The 25,077-nt window shown below is 36.9% G+C and overlaps 3 protein-coding genes across 8 annotated transcripts; 1 reads left to right on the top strand and 2 right to left on the bottom strand.

Moving 5' to 3' along the window:
• Positions 1-2,768: 2,768 nt before the first annotated feature.
• LOC131327638 (cytosolic sulfotransferase 15-like) lies at positions 2,769-3,787 on the bottom strand. Its single transcript, XM_058360786.1, has 2 exons — positions 3,269-3,787; positions 2,769-3,215 (listed from the first exon to the last, which is right to left on the bottom strand). The coding sequence occupies exons 1-2, from the start codon at positions 3,785-3,787 to the stop codon at positions 2,769-2,771; spliced, it is 966 nt and encodes a 321-aa protein (XP_058216769.1).
• A 1,401-nt stretch (positions 3,788-5,188) lies between these two features.
• LOC131334810 (probable ethanolamine kinase) lies at positions 5,189-13,455 on the bottom strand. Of its 3 annotated transcripts, XR_009202292.1 has the most exons (12): positions 13,216-13,455; positions 11,802-11,893; positions 11,498-11,604; positions 10,850-10,955; positions 8,759-8,881; positions 8,477-8,568; positions 7,892-7,976; positions 7,498-7,603; positions 7,337-7,403; positions 6,974-7,041; positions 5,729-5,821; positions 5,503-5,641 (listed from the first exon to the last, which is right to left on the bottom strand). XR_009202292.1 is itself a non-coding variant. In XM_058370077.1 (11 exons), the coding sequence occupies exons 1-11, from the start codon at positions 13,362-13,364 to the stop codon at positions 5,513-5,515; spliced, it is 1,149 nt and encodes a 382-aa protein (XP_058226060.1). In that variant the 5' UTR covers positions 13,365-13,452; the 3' UTR covers positions 5,189-5,512. The 3 variants fall into 3 exon arrangements, 2 of the variants coding, with proteins under 2 accessions (XP_058226060.1, XP_058226069.1); XM_058370077.1 differs by lacking the exon at positions 6,974-7,041 and having other exon boundaries at positions 5,189-5,641; positions 13,216-13,452; XM_058370086.1 differs by lacking the exons at positions 6,974-7,041; positions 11,498-11,604 and having other exon boundaries at positions 5,189-5,641; positions 10,850-10,936; positions 13,216-13,454.
• Positions 13,456-14,450: 995 nt separating this feature from the next.
• LOC131334794 (uncharacterized) lies at positions 14,451-20,012 on the top strand. 4 transcript variants are annotated; one of them, XM_058370054.1, is made up of 9 exons: positions 14,451-14,587; positions 15,634-15,807; positions 15,901-16,032; positions 16,798-16,913; positions 17,093-17,174; positions 17,726-17,785; positions 17,868-17,975; positions 19,095-19,140; positions 19,579-20,012. In XM_058370054.1, exons 2-9 carry the CDS (start codon positions 15,733-15,735, stop codon positions 19,785-19,787), a joined length of 828 nt encoding a protein of 275 aa, XP_058226037.1. In that variant the 5' UTR covers positions 14,451-14,587; positions 15,634-15,732; the 3' UTR covers positions 19,788-20,012. The 4 variants fall into 4 exon arrangements, with proteins under 4 accessions (XP_058226037.1, XP_058226049.1, XP_058226028.1 ...); XM_058370045.1 differs by having other exon boundaries at positions 14,461-14,587; positions 15,696-15,807; XM_058370059.1 differs by having other exon boundaries at positions 14,514-14,633; positions 15,703-15,807.
• Positions 20,013-25,077: the final 5,065 nt, after the last annotated feature.

The raw sequence follows: 25,077 nt of genomic DNA, 5'->3' as shown, positions 1-25,077 counted from the left end.
CGTTGAGTTCCAAATCTTGTTCGGAAGTTAAATTCCCGATGTGTTAGTCGGAAGTTTGCTTCCGAAAATTTCTGTTTTTTCTTTTCTTTTCTTTTTTGCAGGACTGAATATTTGATACACTGGACCGAATATCTGATACACTAAATCAAAACCCACTTCAACCATTTTTTGCAGTACAAATGTGTTCCAAAATCATATCAAAGGATATGCGATCAACTTGATTTTTGTCCTTCCTAATGCTCTCGATTAGTTCAAAAAATGAACGGGCGTGATAATTGAATTGGGGTCAGAAAAAACCTTTTTCTGACTTGTAAGGTGTTGGTAGTTTGCTGTCTTTTGGTTTCTCGGTTGATTCGGTCTGCTTTGGTTTTGTTTGTTTTTTGGATGTGAGGTTACTAGGTTAGCCTTCGGTGTTTCCGTTTGTCGGATCGCTTTCCACCATCTCTCGTAAAACCAATTGATTGTAAGAAGGGTTTTAATTAAGTTTTTTATGTCATTCGACATCCCACCCGCAAGTCTGTTTTTAGAGCGGTCGAATGGAGTGGCATTATGTAACCAAATCTATGGGGAACTCCGGACCCAACAATCTCTCCCTCACGATAACGCTCCGCGACTCGAACCCATGACTTCTTGACTATGATACCAATTGAAAAACCCTAACTTGCCTAGGTTTATAGATTGGCTATGTATCGATCTCTCTCAATAATTAATCCACAATCAATAACTACACCAATAGCACAACGGAAAGCAACCAATCGAAAAACAATCAAACAAGGCACAAGGTGTACGTGGAAAACCCCAATACGGGTAAAAATCACGGGAATGAATCATGCACTAAAAATATTATACGATTACACAAGAAGTCTTACTCAATATTCGTGTATCCTCACCACGAATCCTAAAATCTACTTGCTGAATTCACGTTCATTATACCTCTGCATGATCGCCGCATTTTAAATCCTCAAGCCTTCCAAACGAATTGCCTTTCGAAATCCATGAAAGGACCTAACTTAGAGATTGATTGTTGACGTAGAAAACCCCTCGAAAATGATCTTTTAACACAAGGTATCCATAGACCTTCAATAATCTTCAAGATGCACAAATCCTAGCCGCCAAAGTGATGGGAGACAGAGAATATAAGCTCTACCTTTTTATTTTAATGCTGGCTGTGTTTTTTTAACTAATAGGTCGATATTTATGGGTAAGTATAAAAGAATGCAGCAGCGCCCATTTTGCTTGAGCAAAATCCTCTTTTACCAAAATATCCAGGCACCCTTTCACATGACTAACAACTATAACACTCAAAAAATAAATACACTCATGTGATTCCATTCCACAGCCTAGTACAGACATTCTAGAAATGATTAATAAATAAATGAAAATTCCGATATAAAGTAATACATGTAAATGTGAGTTTTTGTCATGAAAGTGCCAACAAAAAATGAGCTTGGCCTATGGAGCCTACACCTGTTATTAGTTTTTTTTTTGGGTGTTTTCTTTTAGGTTTTCCTCTGGCTTTTCTTGCTACTTTCGTTGGCATTTTGCCGTCTTCCTTCGGTCTTGGGTGCCATATGCTGGTGTGCTCTTGTTCCATTCAATCTTTGTAATTTTTTATAAAGATTAATAAAATTCTTTTTGCTAAGAAAAAAAAAAACCTCTTTTGGACTAAAATTATTCTCTCCAATCCATGCACCCAGTGGGCCGAACCCAAAACACCTAAAAGGGTAAAGCCCCAACACCCAAATAGGTCAAGCCCAAAACTACCCTAATCCTGAAACAGTCACCACCACCACCACAACCTACGTGCGCCGGCCACCTCAAAACAGACACTGCCGCTACCACCCGAAAACCACCCACATCTGGACCGCCACCAAAGCGAGTTGTTGCTGTTGGTGGATTCATATCCTAATTGCTTAGGCCCTCACTCCCATTTCTTCAGTCCCTGAAGCTTAAATATAACTGGGAATTATAAACGTAAGAATTAAAAGTGATTCAATTTTCAGCAATTGCACATAACGATTATTTTTTTGATAAAAGATTGGAATCTAAATCATACTGGTAGAATTGGTTTGGGTGGGCTCGTATGTCAAATAGTCGATGTGCGCCACGAATAAGCTTGTCTGGATACATGAATTATCCAAATAATAATAATAACAATAATAATAATAATGACATTTGCGACAATAGTGACATACAATGTTGGGAATGACTTTGGTGTTTGTTAAGAGAAAATCAAATTAAAATCACAATACCATAATTCATCGACTGAGTTGTGCCGATCAAAATTAAATTAAACGATCTTTTCAAGCACATGCCAAGATTAGAAATTCGATTTTGATTTAACAAAAGAAAATTTCGAATTACAAATTTTGCCTGGCAAACTCAAAGTATAAAACGTTAATCGTAAATTTCTTCCTGCAAATCAATTATTACATTCATAATATGATAGGAATAAATACAAACAACCACCCCAAGAACAACAGATTCCCACTTATTATGGGGAAAGAGAGATCCCTAACAATTCCACCACGAGAACAAGATATTCTCACTTACCATAGGGAGAGGTATCGCTAACAACGACCTCGAGATCGAACAAGAAATTCCTCGCTTATTATCGGGAGAGACATCACGCAAACAGCAGCAAGAACGAAAGATTCTCGCTTACTATATCACACAAACAACAACAACCACCACGAGAACAAGAGATTCTCGCTTATCGCTTGCCATAGCAATGTACAATCATATACTATTAATACTACTAGTACTAGTCAAAATATGCCAGGTAATTTTTCATTGGTAATCTGGTCTAGCCTCTCGACCATTTGAGGAGTTAGATGCTTCTTCCAATCACCAACTTCACCTTTTCTAAAGAACGCATCATTCTTGAAATCTGGATTGCGTGAACCATTTTTGTTCACATCCAAGTTCCTCAACTTACCGAAACTGCAAAGTTCTATAATTTCCTCCACAACCCGCTCCCCCTCCTCTTCCATCGAGAAAGGTTGTCCCAAAAACTCTGCCAATCTTTTCACCTTCACAAACGTGTCTCTCTTCATTTGCTCATAAGTTATGAAGAAAATTCTCTCGGGACACTCCAGGCTAGCCTTCCAATACCCTTGCACATGATCCCAGAACGGTCCAAATCCAAAAATCCCTCTAGAAAACAAATCAACTGCCTCTTCCAAAGAGAGGGGTGGAAGCTCCTTGGATCTCACCTTGGCCAGAAATACCACATCGATATCAGCACGTCTTTAGGATCCCGACAAACATAGACAATCTTACAACCAGAATCCAGAACAGACTTAGGCAACGACGTGTAAGGGATGTGGGTTGCGAATATGCGAGGAGAGGGTAAGCCGTCAACATCCGCAACTGGAGGTTTCTTAAAAAGCTCAAACTCGAAGAAAGGGACGCAATCATGGGGGTTGGTGGTGAGAAGAGGATGAGCAGTACTGGCGTAGCAAGTTCTCTTCATGACGGCGAAAATCAGGGCTTTGAGCCACGTCGAGCCAGATTTAGGTGCCGAGATCAAGAAAACGTCGTCAGGACGAGCCTGGAAATGTTCCTGGGCAAACATGACGCCTGCCAAGCCATGCATGGGTTGGTACCAGAAGCCCTCGTAGAGGCACATGTTCTCAGCTATCCAGCCTTTCTCCTTCGGAAGGGTCGAGATTATCTCTCTATATCTTTGGTAGCTTCTCTCAACCTTTTTTATGCTTTCATGATCCCTCTCTTCTTCTTTGTTGATCATTTTGTTCAAGGATGAACAAGGAATAGAACCTGCCATAGGCTTCTTCTATTATTAACAAACTTAGCTCTTTGTTAGTGGGCCTGCGGAGGGTACTTATGGGGATAGAAAAAGAGTACGGGCATTGCATGGTAGAGAGAAGAGAGGGACTTCCGGATCGACTTGTTTGCTTTCACGTACGTTTTGTTGTGGTTATGAGTATAGTTAGGCAAAGTTAGTATCAAACTGGTACAGGTCAGCGTCCCGTTTTCAGTAGTGATCACACGGTACTATGTTCCGATATCGTTGAATTTTTCGATATCGTTTCAAATTTATCGTTACATAAATTTTATGTGGAAATTATTTATATTTATTAATGAATTTTTCTTTTCTTGAATCAGTAAATTAATTTGCTTACCCTATGTGTATCCGTAGAAATACAAGATTTGTATTGTCGGACAAGTATTATTTACAGGAGTTGGTTTTCCTGTTGTCCATAACCCTACGCAAAGATGTTCAGAATCATTCGCTTTCAATTAATAGAAGTAAAGTTGATCTGATGTTAGGTTTTAAATTGAAATGTATTTCAAACGTTCTTACATTAGTATGTGACATGGCTCAACGTGATGCCATTTGCCAATACCGTCCGATTGCAAGATCCTGAAATCCGAATGAAAAGTAGTATGAAGATTGGATCGAGCACCTCCACATATCGGATTGAGCTGATTTTTCACAAGCCCACTTAGTTTTTTTTTTAAATTATTGAACGGCTCGGATTTTTCATGCGGGACGCGAAATGGGCCCCGCATTGCCGTTGTTGCAGAATTGGAACCCATGTGGTCGGTGTCCGGGCAATCAGGAAGAAAATGAATTTATATTTTGTTCAATGAAACAAGTTTCTATCCTACAAACTTACGGTTGCGATCATACCCGCACTAATGCACCGGATCTCATTAGAACCTGCAAACTTACAACATTTAGTTCACTATATTTTTCTTCTGTCTGCTTTTTTCTTGACAAAGGGTGTATTTTCGTATAAGAAAAAAGAAAATCTATGGGAAATTTTGAAAATGGTTCAAAATTCTTTCCACATTCCTTAAGATTGGTCTAGACACAATCTTAAGCTGTCTGATGGATTATGTTGGTGAACCAAACATTACGTGGAGATCTCTCTCCCCTACAATTTTACAAGATTCCCAAAAGTGAACTCTCTCAAAGGAGTTACAGCCCAAATAAGCTCTTCCAACATCAGCCAATGACAAATGGCAACATTAGAACTTATTGAACCTCGGCTAATTTCGAGGTCCCGAAGTTAACAATCGGGCATACTTCCAGTGACCTTAGAATTTTTTTTAGCTGGCCATGAGAACCAAAACTGTAACACTCTCACTCGACCAATCTCTTGAAAATTGTAAGTACAATGTGGCATTATGTGGTGAAATGAGAAGAATAGTAGACGAGTTTAAATTAAGCTTTAAAGGAAAGCAAAGATACCATTGACCAAATGCAAAGTTTCTCAATTACAACAAACAAAATTTCCTTATTCCCAAAATCTCCTTTAGGTATACGATCTTACTCCCCCAATGGAACAGAACGTCATCCAACAACGGAAACAAAGTTATAAATTTACTGTTAACCAAATAACCGAATACAACCAAAACTACAACAGAATGCCAATATCTCTACCAAGAGTGACGATTATATTCCGAAATTGTTTCCACCTTCTTTCTCTCCTAAATGGCTGCAGGAGATTATTCTACAAGTGGACTCAAAGAAAGACGTATTTCACCCGGTTCTAGATTTGGAGAGATAAGATTGTGCAAGCGAGAAGCAGTTCTCCTTCTGTTTCTTGTATTCATTGTAACGGAGAAAGAAGTAACTGAGATAATCGAAATCTATTGGAGACATCTTTGCCTGTGAACAGTGAGCAAAATAATTTTGAATTAAACTTTTTTCACTGTGCTTATGGGGCTGGAATACAAATCTTGAAGAACATAGTACCTGGATTAGAGCCCACAGAGCCCAATATAAGTGTGAAGCTAACATGTAAGTGTTTGTCTCGATATAGAGAGCTTCTAGATCTTCTTCAGATACCTATTTGTAAGAACAGCAAATTGATATCATTCAAACGGCTCTTTAGATTACAAACACGCATGTCATGGCAATGTGCAGGCTTTATACTGAATTAAGGTGCTAAAGCCCAATGCAGAATAGATAGTCAAAGAACTAAACAGTCACAAATGCAATAGGGTTCGATCATCAACCTTAAGCATCAAAATAACCTTGTTTTCCATGCAATTTTATGTTATTTCCGACACAAATAACAAAATGGAAGCTCTATTGTTTGGGCAGTATAAATTTTAATGCATGACTGATAATCTTGGAAAGTTTTGACGATCCGTTATCAATCTTGGAAAGTTTTGACGATCCGTTAGCCACGAACGGTTAGTCATGATGACAAGCTGTTGGAGTAGAGTCTAATCCAAATAACAAGTGACATTACGTGTCTCTCTCTCGTGTCTACTCTGGCAGAGAGGTAAAGAGAACTTAACATGACAAAGTTTATTAAATGAGCCTAATGGCTGCCTACTGGCAAGTGATGTCTCCAAAACCAGAATGAACACAAAAGAAAACTTCAAGATCAGCATTAGCAACTTTCTGAACCAGTGAACAAACCATATGTTCAAAATAGGAAATCGAATAAGGTAAACTAGATGAAATAAAGGAAAGACCGCATTGGATTTATGACATTTTCACGTAAGAGAGCCAGTTGGAAAAGTCGATAGAATACTTGGACACCGCCGGTCATATTTTAAAGTATCAACTAACAACCACAAAACCTGAATACAGTATAAACATAATTACTGTGGAAGGAATACATAACTCTAGCACTAACCATGTGGAGGTCCACGAGTGGGACCCATGGCTCTGAATGTCAAGTGAACTGAAAGGAAGAGAAGGGGATTTTTTCTGAAAGAAAATTTTCTCCTCTTTCGTTGACTAGGTAAGAGACAAAAGGAAAGAATTTAGAACAAAAAAGCTTTTACTCTGAAAACAATCTCCCTTGTGCACAAGAAATTTTTGATGGAAAGTTTAGATATTCATTTCAGGTACAAGTGTAAACGCTTCGGGTACAAAGATAATGAATTCGAGCACAACATCTATTGCTTAATGTTCAAAAAATCATCAAGTTATTCCCTCGATTTCTCTCCACTTTAATCATGCGAACAGAAGAAAATAACTCACTTTCTTTTCTCTTTTCTTCCTTCTCTATCAAGCCTTAAACTTTTCCTCCCCATTCCTTCTTTTCCTATCTACCAAATACAGCATAAAAGTCATAATCTAATTGACAAATTGATAACAGCCAATGGAAACTCAACAAGAAAACAACAAGGAGGGCCTTTTTGTAATTATTGCTAAAAGTACCTAAAGAGAGTTGTATATATGTAAATGAGAATTTCAAATTTTTATTAGTCAAATGCACGTCAAACACAGCTGAAGAAAATCTCGCACTCAGAGAAAAGCTACTTTCAATAATTCCCACCCCATGAAAGATGCACAATTAATGCAGAATCAGAGGCAGTTGGACAAGTTTGAAACCTCATGTACCTCTTCTGGATTTTCGGGTTCTAAATAGTGCCTCAAGAAATGATACTGCTCATCTTTAGTCGGATATCTACAGGAACACAAAGTTTAAGAATGAATAACGCATGTTTACACACTTTTTTATCATAGAAGAAAGAGCAGGAGGAGAAAGGACGATGTCGTACAAGCTGTAATCACAATCATAGCCAGCATATTCATTGAAGTGATTTCCAATGTCAAACCCTCTGTAATTGTATGACCCATACTCGAAATCAATGAGGTAGAGCTTCTCTGGACATCAATTCACAAAAGGTAGGGGTCACTGAGAATGGAAGAGGTGATAGTAGCAAATCATCAGAAAACAAAAGGATATAACAATTCTTCAGCCACTCTTCACGATGAGTACTGGATACTATTTCTGGCACTAATATCTGAGTTTTATGATCCGTACAAGTTTGTCATGTCAGATACCACTATTTAGCTTGGATGAAAAATTATCTATAAAGTATATCGCGGCTTATTGGGCTGTCCCTAGATAACTCGCATATCTAAGGCATTCTAAGCTATGGTCGTACATACCCTCCTCATCATTGAGCATCAGATTTCCAGAAAGTAAGTCGTTGTGAGCAAATACCACGGGAGCATCAAGGCGGCCAGTCAATTCCTGTCCATATACAAAATATATTTCCCCAGAGGTCAATCTATAGCTCCTCACTCAAAAAGCACTCAACATGAAATCAATAGATGACAGTCCCAAACTGAAAAGAACTCCTGAGTATCCCAAATAAAAACAAAGATACTTGAATTCATCCACCATACTTTTCCATGTTGCCCAACATGCAAGAGTTCATGAGACAAGTGAATGTTGATGACAGAAACACCACTACAGAAGAGAAATATCTTGAGGAAACTCATATAAAATAGCACTACCTTAGTCAGAGAGTAAACCAAATCCTTCCAACAGGTAAAAAGGAGAAGTACAAAGTTGGAGGAACTGTCTGTGATGTAACCAGAAAGATAAATAAAAATATTCCAAACTCAGACACTTCACCTGGATTGGAAAAGCTTGTAATATTCCCCATTTCCTATCCTCAAAAGAGGAAAGACAAACAATAGAATTAGACCAACTATAGTCTACAAGCAAGTCATGAGTAGAGAGACTACCTTGAGCTCAATAACTTCAGTATGAACTTCTTCAAATGAAATTGTCTCATACTTCCTTTGTTTCTCACCATCATCAAATGCAAGAGCGGATGCTGCAACTCAGGAATTGACATTGACTTTAACATGAGAGAATTGACATGAAATGCATGAGTGCGTTAATGTAAAAGCTTATTACTTAACTTTGACATGTATAGCCTAAATTTTTATTAGTCAAGCACCATATGCGTACTTTGAGTACCAATCACTAAGTAGAGGAACTTGGTCATTGTTCTTGGAACTGACCTTTCTGAAAGAACTTGAAAATGTCATTCCACAGCTGAGGTTCCTTTGAGCCAGGTATTTCCACCTGATGGAATATGCTAAGCTGCTTTGCAATTTCAGCAGCCAGCTTTGGCCTTCTCATGTCTGCCAAAAAAGAAATATCGATCAACTCAATATCATTTGTCAACAAAACTCTCAGAAGTCTGTCATTTCCATAGAAAACCCTGTTGAGTCACTGACTCAACACCAGGTGCAATACTCCATATTCCTTCAAGGAAATTTCTCTATGAACAATAATGTTTTAATAGATGGAATATCAAGAGAACAACGTTTCAGAACATACGAACATGTAACGATTATTCGCTAACCGAACAATTATGCACAAAAATAGAATGACAGATGAGAAGTATATAACTCATACAAATTTCACTATTTTAAAACCTCAATGCCAGATTCACACAAGCAGTAAACTAAGAAACTTAAGAAATCAACATAACATGGTGTACTTAGGTCGCATTTCCTCAACAAAGAGACTGAAATCTCCTTGATTACCCATCAAAAACAACAATGAAACACAAAATGATGGAACACATAACAAGCAAATAATATTAGACATCAGTTTTCAACAACCATACAATTGGGTAACCCTTGAAGATCTGGCTAAGTTCCGCTAAGGGCTTTTTGGGATTTTTGGGCCTTTTTTTGTTTTGTGCTTAGTCAATTTTTTTTTGTGACAAACTTTTGTGGATTATTAATTCATCAGCTTTTTGGGCTTTATCTTGGATATTTCCAAAAAAAAATTGGGTAAAAGTTTTAAAAAAAAAAATTACTTTTCCGATTCCTCTTCTCGAGACGAATCAATAATCCACAAATTTTTGTCGCGAAACTAACAAACACGAAGAAAAAAAATCAAATAAGGACAATAAAAATCCCAACAAGGCTTTAGCAAAACTTAGCCTGATCCAATAAAACTCCAGCAAATTAATCAACGGGTTTCGAAGTTACCAAACTATGACCTCAGTAGACTCTCAAGTGATTTATAGGATTTGTTTTTCCTACATCATTCACCCAAGTTTATAAAAGTCATGTATTTTGAAATCTTGACCATTGGATGCAAAATGATCACGTGTCACACTAATAACGGGATTGAGGATATGCCAAAATTCCCTCAAAATTGGAGAGCAGCATCATAAATCAAAACTAAAGAAACTTCATCACACCCCCACAAAAAAAGGAGAAACTGAAAGAAATGATACTAACAACCCAAATGGTAATAGAAATATCAAGAAAAAAACCTATATTTCTTGAAATCATGTATAGTTCGTATCAAGTGTGAGGATACACAGGAAACCATGTCAAGTTGTATACTTACATCTGTGTGTATACCTATTGTTTACAAAAGTCACGCAGCAGCCATCCATGTATCACCTATATAGCTTCTTCAAAGAGAAAGGGAAAGGAAAAGGAAAGTAAGATGGTTATGTGCCAAATCATAACCCATTCTAATATTCCTCTGCTGATCCATTCCCAAGGTGGATTGATTAGATTCTAAGTCCCTCACGATAGCCAAACAGAGAACAGCCCCTCTAATTGAACCCAAACATTTTTTGTGCTAATTGTGAAGCTGTATCCTTTGAAACTGGAGATTATATCCGGCGACAATTCACCAATGTCCTCATAGCATAGCTCCATCAGTTTCCACCGTTATAGTAAGCGTTTGAGATTGAGATTGGTCCTATGCTCCAGTTTGGATTTCAATTTCCCAAATGCATAAATGTTCAGTGTGGTATATGTAAATCCCGTATGAATAGAAAAAAACCCCAGATCTATCCGGAGCCATCTGCAAAAAATCGTTTGGGATATCAAGTCTCTTATCTTCTACATCGACACCTCCTAGGTCTTAATATCCCGAACGAGTATTTGACATATAATGCTGCTCTCCAATTTTGAGGGAATTTGAGGATCTTCACCCGCCTATTAGTGTGACAAGTGATCATTTTCCATCGAATGGTCAAGAAATTCAGTGCATTACCACATAATAATGTCATATTCGTTATAGACAAAATTCCATCATGAACTCAGTCAATAAAGAAGATTTTCAGAAGAACTTACCTAATGGAGTTAACGTACGAGCAGTTATAAATGATTGCACCATGCCATTTCCAAAAACTGCAAGCAACTTGGCACCAAATCCTGCAGCTGAGAGGTACCGAATGGCCTAAATAAAATGAGGCACACAATTACGTAGTGGAGCAACCAATTAGGGAGGAAGGGTTGGGTAAAATACATTCGGAAGGCTTTCCACTTTAACGGAAAATAAATCAGACCCTAGAACCTAGCGCACTGACGTCAAATATGCAGTTCTTTCCCTGATAATATCAAATAATCTTTTAGTCCAGTGAAACAGGGAGTGACCCTCCAACAGAAGCTAATAAGACTTTCAGCATCTACGCAAATTTTCTAGCCCAGTTACGCTTATATCCTCCAAATTATTATTGGGCAGCCTCTATTCTGCGTATAACCTATTTTTCCTTTGTAACAGTAGTAGTTGTGCATTAATTTATCGCACAGTTATCTTCACTTAAGCACAGTAACCAGTTTGGTAATTGTTCAAGAGTTGGGCCTCCATAAATTAGAAATCTAAAACTTGGGAAAGGATGGGTACGGGGGCAAGTCATGCAAATTGAAAAATATTGTATTTAATCCTCTTATCTGCAAATTAAGCAAATTTTCTATCAACAAGAATCTTTAGAAACTCACCTGCAATTCCCGTTCCCGATTGATGACATATTCGGTATTGGGCCCGTACAATCTAACGGTCAAATTCACAATGTTTCCATTTTTTTCCCTTATTGAGACCTTCAGTACTGCAACAATGCATAAAAGCTTTTCCTTATACTATTCTTGAAGAAGACTATGGTTCACCAAAAATAGCAATTAAGACAATATTTCTACCAGGTTAAGCATTTTTTTGACCGAGTTTCATTCATAACAGAAAGAAGTCAAGAAAAGAGGAGAAACTCAAAGACTAACAAAACTGATATACAATAAAGAAGATGCGCACATAGATTGGTTATGCCACCAGAAACAGTCTCGACGGAGAAGCGTGTATTGTCCAATTCCGACCAGTTCTTAAACAGATCCTTACAGAGCTCTCTGTATATCAAAATTCAACTACAATCTTAGTGAGGGGACTAGGACCAACCAAAATAGAAAGACGAAAGGGAAGTTAAACGTCAAGAATATAACATCAAACAGGGACCACATACTTGGGAATGTTATATGTCACGATTTTATTATCTCACCATATTATATAACAGGAATACTTGACAAATGACAACCTATTATTCTCTACCATTATTTTGTATTAATTATTTCCAACATGAGTATTCAAGTTGGCCATGGTATAAGCCAGTGTCTTTATAGCATCTTTCTACTTGCTTTTGCCGCCGAAAAACCAGAGCAAAACAGAAAGGATGATTCAGAAAAAATAACATTTAAGACCAATAGCCTCTCCAAGATCAAGAGATATTGGAAAAGAGAAAACTAAACAAATACTAGTAGCATAATTTTGCTTGAACTAAGTTCAATTTCCTCTAAGACTGTAAGGCAAATCTCAATTTCCCATTTTGCAAACAACAAAGCAACATTGATGCAAGACCCTTAAAGCATTTTCACTTCCTTTCTATGACTGTAAATTATCTGCAACTAAATACCAGACGAGCAGGCACAAGCAATGCGTGTATAAATCATGTTATACAAATGATGGGAAGAGGCTTGAATTGATAATATTCTGTAATGAAATCTGGGATGCAAAAGTACAGAAGAGGGGAGAAGAAATTTGAAGTTCTTTTTTTGGGGGGGATTTGAAAGTAGATAGTTAAAGGGGTAGTTTGAGGGAGAAATAAAAAATAAAAATAAAAATAAAAAAGGTGTAAGGCAGCCTCTACGTTCATGCCAAAAGCATTTTTTAGAATGGTAATAGACAATAGATATCCCAAGGGGTTGGCCAGGTGGTCTAGTCTTGGGACTTAAGAGTTTGCTTCCTTCTAAGGTCTTAGGTTCGACTACCCTTGACAGCACCTCTTGGGGTCACTCTCACCCCCAAGCGCAAGCGTTTGAAAAGACTGTGAGAGGGCTATAGGGATTAAACCGAGGTGCGCGCAAGCTGACCCGGGACACCCTGCATTACCCAGAAACGAAAAGACAATAGATACGTCCCATGCTACTTGTTGCCTCCGAAAATTCGTATATTTTTCAGACAAGGAAATTGAAGTTTGCGCATAATTTTCTGAATTTCTTTACATTGTATTGAATTAAGATCCTTCGTTCTTTTAAGTTGATACAAAAGGCCTCAAATACTCGCTCACAAATCAAGTTTAACAGTTGCAATTGAGATCACGCACATATATATACATGTATAAATGCATATAAGGTAGAGATATTTGCGTGTGTGTGGAGATAGAGGTGAAACGAACATGATGCGAGGAGTCATTTGGGGAAGAGAGAGAGTGTGGTCGACAGTGAGAGAAGACGAGCAGATGATCTCTGAGTTGCTGCTGCCGCCGTTCTTCTCTCGAGCTTCCTCTGCTATTTCCATGGCGTTCCAGATCTTCGTGGCTCCCATTCTCTCTCACTCCTCTCTTTCTATCTCTCTCTCTCTCTCTCTCTCTCTCTATGTGAATTCAAACAGATTTCGAAGCTTTTTCTGGGGGAATTCCCATGGTTGCCGGGTGTTTCTTGGTTAATCACTGTTGACAATTATGTGCTGGAAGATTACTGAAATGACAAATATGTCCCTGTTGAAGAGTGAAAGGATAAGTAAAATGCTAAAAACAGCTTGTGAAAATAATGTCCGTAAAGAAGAAAATAAGTACTTAAAAATATGAAAAACTTAGCAGAACGGATAACTTAGCTTATAACAAATGCATTGAAGTTTGTGTTTTTTTATTTTTTTTTTCTTAGCTTATTGACAACGGAATATAAAAACTCAAATGCTAATTTCATTATATTGGGGTAGTAGTTAATGCGCAAAATATATTGATATCAAATTATACACTTAATTATTATCTATATAAGTGCATTGATATTTGTAAAAAGTGCTTTGAAACTCAAACTTTTGACATTATAAAAACCATTATTTAGAAAAAACTATTTTTCAATAAATCTGTATGTACAGAGCTAGCATATGCACACCTCGAATAACTTTTGTGAAACCAATCCTACTAGACGGTTGAGTTCCACTAACACTTTTAGAAAAAAATGTGGTTTTGTCCTTATTTGAATTTTTTTCGCGTTTGTTCACTGTGTGCCAAATTTTTTTGACTTCTTGAGCGGAAAAGGAAAAAAAATACTTTTATCCAAATATTTTGAACAATAACTATTTTTAAGTAAAAAAATTTAAAAATTGACTTTTTTTACTTAAAAGTGATCCTTATTCAAAATATTTGGGTATAAGGAAAAAAAATTACTTTTCCGATTCGTCTTAATGAGGCGAATCAAAAAGTCAAAAAATTAATGCAAAATTAATAAATAAATAAAATTTAAATAAAGACAAAACCAAAAAAATAAATAAAAAATGAAATAAGTTGTTAGTGAAACGGGGTCTAAAGTCTGGCCCAATAAAAATTACGCTCTCTTTATGCAAGTTAAGACCTCAAGGTTATTCTCGTAATTCTCTTAGTGATACCGACAAATAAATACAGTTAAAGAAAAAGGAAAAAGAAAATCAATAACCTCACCAAATTACCCAACGTAAAATCGAATGCATCTCGGTGCCCAAAGAAGAACAGAGCGTAAGTGAAGAAGACTGGTTAATTGAGGGAGAGAGGAAGGAAGAGACTAAGCAAGGTACTGAAAAGGAATGAACTTTCCTCCCTCTCGTTAAATATCGTACGTGTCAGATTCGATTACAAACTCTCACAAAGTGAATGGTCTTTCCATTCGTTGTGTTGGGTGAGTTGATTTCTTGTCTTTAAACTCCAAATGTGATGGCTACGCTTTGTTTAGCAGAATTAACTCAAATTGGGTTCTAGTTAACTCAATCTTTTATGGGTCCTTTTGTAGTGCACGCCATATGTTTGTGGAAATGCTTATTAGAGAAGTTTTGTGTGAACACGCGAATAAGCACACGTGCACAAACCATAGTCAGCTGAAATTGATATGGGGAGTTCTAATCATGCTCAAATTTGGGTTCTCGCTACCTTAATCTTTTGCATGTTCTTTGAAGTGCACGCCACATATTTGTGAAAACGTTTCTCAGGAGATGTTTTATGTTAACCCATTGAAATAAGCACAAGTGCACAACCCATAGTTAGGGAAAGATAGTCAGCTGAAATTGGTGTGGGGAGTTGTTGTGGGGCATGACGTAGAAGTTGTTGAGATCACCTTGTAATTATTACGGCTTACGAGACAAGAGAAACAGATGTTGATGGTTATAAAAGGGAAGAGAGTAAGTTTTGACTAGAATATATACGGAAACTTCACAATGAGAACGAAATATTGGTGACTAATATTTAGGACCGTGAAATTTCATGGTCATGGATGTGTTGGATCTATTCTGAATCGCTGATTCTTTTGGTGCTCTTATCTGAACTAATGCTGCAACTGCAAGCTTTTGCCACAAGAGTAAACATTATTGTCAAACTGTAAGTGGATTATAGTGTTGAATCTTCCTATAACGGTTGGGTTGCTCCAAATGCAACCTTGGTATGTGGTTTGCAACTCAGAAACAGCTTCTTGAAATGTCAGAAAAAGGGTGCATACATCGAACCTTCCATGAACCTAGCAACGAACGAAAATTTTCTTGCATAAATCTACTATCCTGGTACTCCATAATAGCTTGTCGCGAGATATTGTTCGTCTGTGTAATTAAGCTGACCTAACAACTGAATCAGGGTTAATACAAAGCAGCTACTCAGCTGTGATGGTTATCTGATTGTTGGTTCTGCTGTTCTAGGCATGAGTACTACTGTACTTGGTTCTGCTAACGAAAAATGATGTTGAGGTCATTCCTTCTGAAGGGTGCTCTGAAACAGACTAGTCATCATCACCCACGATTCAATCCATGGGTCAGTCATTCGAATTTGTTGTTTTGCCAACCCTTCTTTTTTTTATTTTTGCTTTCATTTTGATCTATTGTTGTTTATGTTTTTGTTTTTCAGAAGAGGGAAATGCATAGTAGAAATAAGAAGGCAATGGAGCTCATAGCCAAAGGTTGGAGTGCTTTGAAGGAAGTTGACAGAGTCATTGATTATGCAGAACTCAAGGATAAACGCCTCATCCCTCTACTAAGGGTAAAATGGATATGAAAGAAGAATAATAACGTTTCTGGTGGCAACCCGATATAATTTCTGTCATGCATTTGTTTTGGCATATTTCTGTTTGTATATGATTATCCTAAGACTCATGTTAAGTTATTTATTAAGTTATTTGGCACATGGGAGACGTAGATTTCTGCACATGCACACACCAACCTACGCAAACGATGGGAAGGTTTTTCTTTTTGTTGCGGTTTATAACTGGCACAGGTTTCAATAGTTCATTGATAGTTGGAGGTTGAAGAAAATTTTCCTAATCAACTTATAATAATGAGTCAAAGTGAATTTCGTTGTGTTGCAAAACATGATACATCCAACTAAATTTTAGTAGTGAAGGATGAAGTCTACTATGTTGCAGCTCATCATGGTAAAACAACTATAAGTAATTTTTAAGTTAATTCCATTCGTAAATTTCTCTGGTCTTATCAGTAGGTTAGGGGTTTAGTTAAGAGTACAATGAGATTTAGCTTATCAGTAAACATTTTGAAGGATTTGATCAGGTTATTAATCTATAAATACCAACTTAATTCTGGCGATATGCATTTTAAAGTGGAGATCTGTGGAGGTATTTTCAGGTTGTTTGTGCTTGGTTTCACATCTAATTTTATTTTACTTTTATCAATTGCTGCTTAGTTGTTAGACTCTTGTTGGTAATTTGTTCAATGCTATTTCGCTGTACAGATTTATTGCAGAATTTTGACCAGGACATATTTGGTACTTCTTGTGCTGCTAATATTGCAGGCAGCAAAGGAGAACTTTGAGTTGGCTTTGGAGGCAGATAACACAAACACCCATGCTAGATATTGGTTGTCCCGGTTGCATATGAAATACCATGTCCCAGGGGCAAGCAAAGCCATGTAAGGAACTTTTCGGTTTTGTATGATGGTTTTTGTTCCCTTCAAAAAACAGAATAAATTGCAGAACGTGGATGAACAAAATAGAGTTATCTCTATCAGTTGTACTTTGCGTATCTCTGTAGCCTGTTAATGTTCATTGACATGCTTATGATTCACACTCAACCTTCTGTACACACTAGAGGGGCTGCTTTGTTAGTGGAAGCTGCAGATATGGGTGATCCGGAAGCGCAATATGAACTTGGTTGCAGGCTGCGAGTTGAGGTAGGCTTATTACTTATTAGAGTGTCTCCAATGGCATGACCAAAACTAAAAGATTTCTAAAGTTCGCAATGTTGGTCCAAAATATGGCTCACAATGCTATAACCAAATGTAGCAAACCCTTAACCAATTCTGGTCTTTGGATAAGCAAAACTACCAACTTTTTCTCTTTGGATAACCAAATTTAATGGGGACCACACTCTCTCTCGTTCCTTTCTCTCTCCTCCCATCAGGCCATCACTATCAACGTACCCACCCCTTTGTATTTATTCCCAACTATCTCTATCTCTCCCTATTAAAAATGGATTTTTCATTATGGACTCAAAACGACCATTGTGGGACTTCACATTGCTAATTTTAGCAACCGCTTAAACAGATAACCAAAAATGAGGCGGCAAGTTTTGACCATCCTATTTTGATTATGCCACTGGGGATAACCTCATGCGTGACGTTTCAACTTATTTTGTTTCAGTTCCTATCTCATAGTGCAAATCTATGGCTTCTCATTATCAATTATGGGTAAGCTTTGATCCCTTATCGTGATGTTTGGATAGAATGACTATGTTCAATCAGACCAGCAAGCTTTTTATTATTTGGAGAATGCTGTTGATCAGGTATGTTTCCCAAACACTCACATGAATTGTGAATGCTTTCCAGATATATCTCTGAGTGTCATTGGAGATTTCTTTGTTCCAGTTGCATCCAGGTGCTCTTTACCTTTTAGGTGCTGTATATTTGACGGGTGACTGTGTAAAGAAAGATGTTGCATCAGCATTATGGTGTTTTCACAGAGCATCAGAGAAGGTTAAAAAACTGTCTCTGTTTGTTTATTGAATTGGCATTGGTCGCTTGACATTGAATTTTTGGGATTCAAAGGCCTTTCAGTTTTTTGTACTTGTAGACTCCTTGATAGGGAACGTCTGGCTACAGACACCTTCAGCTGACAGGTGACAACTACAGTGTAGGATGGGTATCTCCGTAAAATCTGTCCCCTTGTATTGAACAGTAGTCTGTTCACTTACAGACAAGTCCACCATTCTCCACTTGAAAAAGTTATAAAAACTATTGAATTCTAACATACTTCTGTTAAGGCACTTGCGATTTAGTAACTGTGTCAGTGATCAATAAGTACGTTTGTAGTTGTTAAAGCCACCACTGCATTTGGCATGGGCTTTTTTCTGCGGGTGGCTCACGTGTTTTTATTCTCAGAAGTACCCACAGATTACAACTACCCATATATTACAGCTGTTGCAAATTTGTTGACTCTTTGAGGATATTTACGTAAACTGGGCCACAATTTCATCTATTCCACTACCCTACATTTTTTGGTTTCACAGCAGTTATGCTTACACATTCTATTGCCGCTTGTAAGATACACAAGCACTATCAGATCCAGAAGCAATAGAGAGTGCGGGTGTGTGACTAATTTCAAGTATGTGCTAACTTTTACAAGGTTTCCTTCTCTTCCTGTTGATTTCAGACATGGTGTAAGATTACTCACTCCGTCATAATATTTTGTATTTACTTAATTGGAATTTTCAGGGAGACTAATGTAAATTCTTCTAGAACATGTATGTGACTATGAAGAAATTCGATTCCTGACGAATGCTTTGTATATATTTATGCCCATTGTGTTTCCTCCTGTTGTCTTTGTCTTCTATCTATTTTCTCATTCTTTCCCCCCAGTGCTGCATCACGTGTAGCATACTGTATATGCGTACCTAGTCTGAGAAGATTAAACTTGCAACACATACACGTACTTAAGTTTTCTACTACAGTCTAGATGCAAGGAGTTAAAACTTTCCAATCATATGCACAAGTTGAAATCTGCCGTCTGTCATCATTTCTGCAGGTCTTAGGATGTGACAAATTGAGTAGTTTTTTTTTTCAACAGGTCTGATTTTATTCTCTTCACACTTGCAGGGACATGCTGGTGCAGCTGTAGCATATGGGTCCCTTCTTCTACAAGGTTAATCCTTCCTTAGTATGGAACTTTTCTAGGTTCTCAGTTATGATTATGAGGAATGGTTAAAGCCTTGGCTTGCTCGCTGTGGGTTCCAGATTATGTATGACATGAACATGGAACTCACCACCAGGGGGACAATTTAGGTTACATATGACAACTTCCAGTTTTTGTGAGGGAGAGAAGAAAAGAAAGAATTTTTTGTGCGTAATCAGCTTGAATAAGGCAAAGCTAAAATTATTACAAAGGGAATCCAAGTTTTAGCACTTCTCTAGACTGCCCTGGGTGATATGGCTTTTTGGGTTGGTACATACCTCAAGCATCTAGTACACAGGATCTAATGTTTTTGTTGCCAAATTCTACTTCTGGGGATCTTTCAGATGAACAAGACTATCATGTATCTGGTTTTCCCCTTATTTTCCATTGTGCTACATTTTCTCTCAGGTGTTCAGGTTCCAGAAGCCCTGACTAAACTCGGTGCAAAGAGAAGTTCCTCCACCCGAAAATCAGGGAAGAATGCAGCAAACGCTTCTCAAAATCCAGAGGAGATGGCGAGAGAACAATTTGAAATTGCTGCAAGAGCAGGATGCGATCTAGGATTTAAGTGGTTGCGAAGACTTGAAGAGGAGGAGAAACATTTACTGGCTGGATAACAGGGTTTGCTGAAACTGCTTATAAATTGTATGTTGTTCACATAGCGTTTAGGGTCCGTTTGATTAGCAAGAGAATGATGGACGGTGCAAAAAATATATAATCTCCTATACACTTCACATTCGTATGTAAGTTCTAACTTCTCATTATACTTCCAGCAAAAAGCACAAGTCTTTCAATTTCCCGCGAAAGTGGTTTTTGGAAATTAGAATTTCAAATTCATCTCTCTGTGCCTGTGTATTATTTGTAACCAAGTTATCGTTTTCGTGGCTTCCAACTACGGAATGTAAGTTGTTCACGTTGCGTAACCATAGGGTATGTTCGATTAGCAAGAGAATGATGGACAGTGCAAGAAATATTTTTTGGGCGCTGCTATTCGTAGCCCCTTATTTTCTCCCATAGCCAGTTAAAATTTTTTAATTATACTCGACAGTTAATTACTGAAATTGAGATACATTTTCAACATCCAATTACCAAAATATAATATTTTTTTAAATATCTATTTACCGAAAATGTATGTTCGGCAGTTGTTTACCGAATGTTGAACATATTTTCGACATGTAGTTATCGAAATATGATCTTGTTTTTAACAGTTATTTACCGAAATGTTATATATGATTTTCAACAACTATTTACCGAAATACAGTGGGCTATGGGAGAAAATACGGGGCTGCGAATAGCAGCGCCCTTTTTTTTTTTGGTCAAACGGAATTAAGTGCAAGAAATATATGATCTCCTATACACTTCACATTTGTATGTAAGTGCTAACTGCTCATTATACTTCCAGCAAAAAGCGCAAATCTTTTAATTTCCCGCGAAAGTGGTTCTTGAAAATTAGAATTTCAAAACTCTCTCTGTCTGCCTGTGTATTGTTTGTAACCAAGTTATTGTTTCGTGACTTCCAACTATGGAATGGATCTTTTCTTTTACCTCTCTATCACTTTAATCGTACTATTCTTACTTTCCATCATAATTTTTTCTCTCGAATCAAACGGACCCTTAGATTAGTGTTCTTTTCTTGCTTTTTTTACCTCTCTAATCTCTCTTTAAATTTTGATGTTCCAAGAAACGCTATTGTGGAATTGGGATGCCGCATGCCCAGAAATCAGAATGTACTTTTTGAATTTTTTTTTTTTTTATCAGCAAAGAAAAACAAATTACATTTTGATTTCTCAAGAAATTGTTTTCTTGTTCATTATGTACAATGCGCGTGCAGTAATATTTTTGCTTTCTTTTCATTGTTTTTTGTATGGAAAATTGGTGATGGCTGATGAGGTTCCCAATTTATACTTGTGTCTCGAAACTCTACTGATTCATAAATTCCAATGAACCATGGCGGATTCCTTGCATAAGAAATTGGACTTATGGTTAAAGACTTAAAGTTGGTTGATGCGGGAAATTATTACACCTTTCAAACGCATCACCTAAATATAGGGAATTCCGCAACGTATGTTGATAACTCAAACCGTTCGTTTTGTATATCTCGACAGGAACATTATTCATGCTAAGAATTAAGTTGATCAAACATTGGTAGCAATCTTGAAATTTTACGTTTTCCTTGAGAAAAATGGATCGTTAAAATTCTTCACCTTAACCAATTGTCTTTTAATGAAGCTTATCGATATCCGATCAATCTGATTTTTTACATGACTGATTTACACATTTGGAGTTATAAAATGAATGGCTCAAATTGTTGAAATAGATTGTAGGACTTACATTATTGAGTAGTGTGTTTTTGAAATGCGTGTTCAAACTTCAAACTGGTGTGTATGTAGCAAGGCTCTTTGTTACAGACAGAAAGATGTATACGACGCGGTTTTTTATTTTAATTATGGGAAATGATTTTACCACTCTCTTTTTTGTTAACGCCACTCCCCTGCAAGTGTACTTCCCTGCAAGTGTACTTTTGCACCAAAAATACATTTGCAGGAGAGTGACGTTAACAAAAAAAGAGAGTGGCAAAATCAGCCTCCTTAATTATTGAAATGACTAGTTTTTGTTTAAAGCTCATCAAGTGCGTTAAGGCTCCATTTGGTTTGACTCACTTTGACGGTTAAAGGTGGCTTTTTTTTTGGCTAATCAATAAAAAGCGCTGCAAAAAATCACTTAATTTGGTTCAAGATTGTCGAGCTAGGTTTTTGAGTACTTTGGTTTATGAAGCCTGTTAAACGGACTGGGGAAAGGTGTTGTGCACGACAAAACGTCGCCACCTCGGTCTCGCTCTGACAATCGAAAATATTCACTTCGTAGAGCTCGTCGAATAGAACAAGTGTTCCAAAAATCAGCTCGATAAGATATCATTATGTGCTTCATCCGAACATTATTATCTTGAAATTATTAATGCCTTGTTTGGTTCAAGATTTGGAAATTTTTTTCCAACTCAAAAAATACTCATTACCCTTATTTTCAATCATTACTCATATCTTCAATTATTATTCTTATTTCTCTTTTTATCTCTCTCCACTCATTACTCATACTTCTAATCATTACTCTCATCAAAAAAAATTTCTCAAAGACTCATCAATAGTGGATTTTATCTAGTGTTTCAGATTCATTCGTTTCAAGATAATGATGTTTGGATGAGGTACTTAATGATATCCAATTATGTTAATTTTTGGTACACTTGTTCTACTCGACGAGCTTTACGAAATGAACGTTTCCGATTTTCGGAGCGAGATCAGGATGGCGGCATATTGCCGTGCACAGTACGCTACGCAGCACCTTCCCCCAGTTCCCTTTTAACCTCATGTTGACTGAGGCTTCATTCCGGAACTCAATATAAGTACTTATTTTTTAAGAAGACAATTTCAAACTCAAAAATAATATGTTTATGCAAATAATTTTCCTACTAATATGGATCTTGTTTGATAGATCTTATCGAGATCTTTTATACGGTGCAAAAAAAATCAAAAAATTATTTTTCATTTACATTATTTTTTAGTTTAAAAATGTAAAATAAATATTTATTTTTTAAGAAAGTGTTCTGGAACGGAGCCTGACTATCTATTTTGCTTTTTCTCCTCCAAACGGTCAAGTAAGCTTTGCAAACCATCCCAACAATGCTATGACCACACATAAATACTTGCACACATATACTCACTTTTACACAATAGGGTTGGGCCCCATACACATTGAAAGTGGGGTCCAGTCCTATTGGATGTGTATGTGTAAAAGTGTTTGTGTGTGGTACTATTTATACCTTGTTTCAATAGGAACTTTTGGGACTTTTTTTGATTTTGTTCGATCTTATTCAAAAAAAATTTGCGTTGTTACTTTTACGCCTCATTTTTTTTACACGAATCGGCAAAGTAAAAAAATGAGGCATAAAACTAACAAACTCAAAAAAAAATTGATTAAGAACAAAATAAATAAAAAAGTCCTAAAAGCAGAAAAGGTATTAATGGAATGGAATATAAACATATTGAAAAAATAAAATTTCTGTCAGAAGGAATGAGACCACTATGGGATGATCTATGTAGGCAAATTGCATAAGACATGCCAACACAAAACAATACTCATAGACCTCCAAAATTCCTCTGTCAATTCCTTTGAGGCCAATTCAAATAATATTAGTACATATTTGAAACCTATCGGGTACAATCAACTCATTTGCTTCACTATGATCTGGTTATCTGCAAGTGGACAGTGAGATTGAACTTTCAAAATTAGTCGAGATGAATATGCGAAGCCTGGGCACCCGAGTTATAAAAAAAAAAAAAACCAAAACAATGGAGCAGTAGATATATATATAATATGTGCAAATCTTTCCAAGCGATGACTATTGACTGGCGCTGTAATGCAGAGAGTCAAACCCTAATATGGCAAAAGTTCTACTGCAGGTGTGTATCTGATTTCATGAGACGTCGTTGTGCCCTTCCTTTTTTGTGGAGAGAGAGAAAATGAAAGCTCATCTTCCAATGATACTATGCAGCATGTTTGACTCAACTAAGAGCAATGAAAATATAATTACATTATTGATTTAAAAGTCCAGCAAATTAATAATATATTATTGAAAGTTAATAATATTATGCTAAAAAAGTAAGGGTATATTACCCTTTGTTTTGCATGATATTTGAACTCCCACAAGTAGGCGGTGTGATCGGTCTCCAATGATTAGTTGAACACATAAGTTGGTCTAGACACCTAAATTACGGGCGGGAAAAAATGTTTGGCGAGATCGATGTCATATTCTAACGATTTAAGCCCTGGTCATTAAATTTCGTACAAAATGATATGTTCTCTTAAATTTACAGTCCAATCGGATACCTTAGTTTGATCAAAGAAATGAAAATGGTAAGTAGAAACGAGATTCATGGATCAAAGTCCATTCAAATTTGATACAATTAGCTCTTTGAGTCTTTGTGTCATTATTTATGGTAAAGTTTACTCTTTTCTTGTTATGTAATACTACTAGTGTAATTCCGCGTGCCTTGCACGGTGTTGTGTACTCATTGGTGTAATTGTTTATGTATGTAAGATAGTTCAAATTAAGATTTAGTTATGAAAATAAAGAAGTTATAAGAGTAAGTAATTAAATGAAAGGTCATTTTTTAAAAAATAAAAAAATATAGTATTTTATAAGCAATGCAAAAGGAGTTCTTGTACGGAAAAAATAACATAAAGAACACTATTTTAGAGTACCAAAATATTTATAATTTTGTAGACTCAAATAATTAATTAAGGCTATTGTAATTTCATAGATTAATACAACATATATGCACTAAAATTGAAGAGAGTCATAAATAGCTCAACCTTGTTAAAAAAAGGATTATAAGGAACGGTATTTCTAATTCCTTTTTTTCTTTTTGAAAATGTCAATTCATTCAAGCCCGAAGGCGAAGATTACATCGCAAAATACAGGAGTGCACCAAACTACCTAATCTGGGACCCTAGGACACCCTACAAACGCAAATCAGCACGAGGTGCCAATATGAGAATCCCTTCCGGGACAAAGCAGAGAGATCTCAAACAAAATCTCAGTACAAACCATTACACAATAAAACAGATGTAATCAAAAGAATAAACAAAAAACTAGCGTAGAGGAAGACTGCTCTAATGGACACACCACGACCGGAGTGACCGCCCCAATAGGCCTAAGGCCAAGACCAGACCTCCCTTCACCCTCGATCTGCTGTTGACGACCCAGAGTAAAGAGAAACGCGAGCGAGACCAACTGGAGCTAATACGAAGACCCCCAACAGAGACCCCACTGTTGCCGTTGCCGGAAAACCACCATAACACCACCGCAACAGCTGCCGACCACAGCCACCCTCAAAATTGGCCAACATCGAA

Source organism: Rhododendron vialii, chromosome 1a, assembly GCF_030253575.1.
Source record: "Rhododendron vialii isolate Sample 1 chromosome 1a, ASM3025357v1".
Taxonomy (NCBI): Eukaryota; Viridiplantae; Streptophyta; class Magnoliopsida; order Ericales; family Ericaceae; genus Rhododendron; species Rhododendron vialii.
Note: the sequence above shows the minus strand (reverse complement) of the source record. Positions and strands in the feature narration are given on the sequence as shown.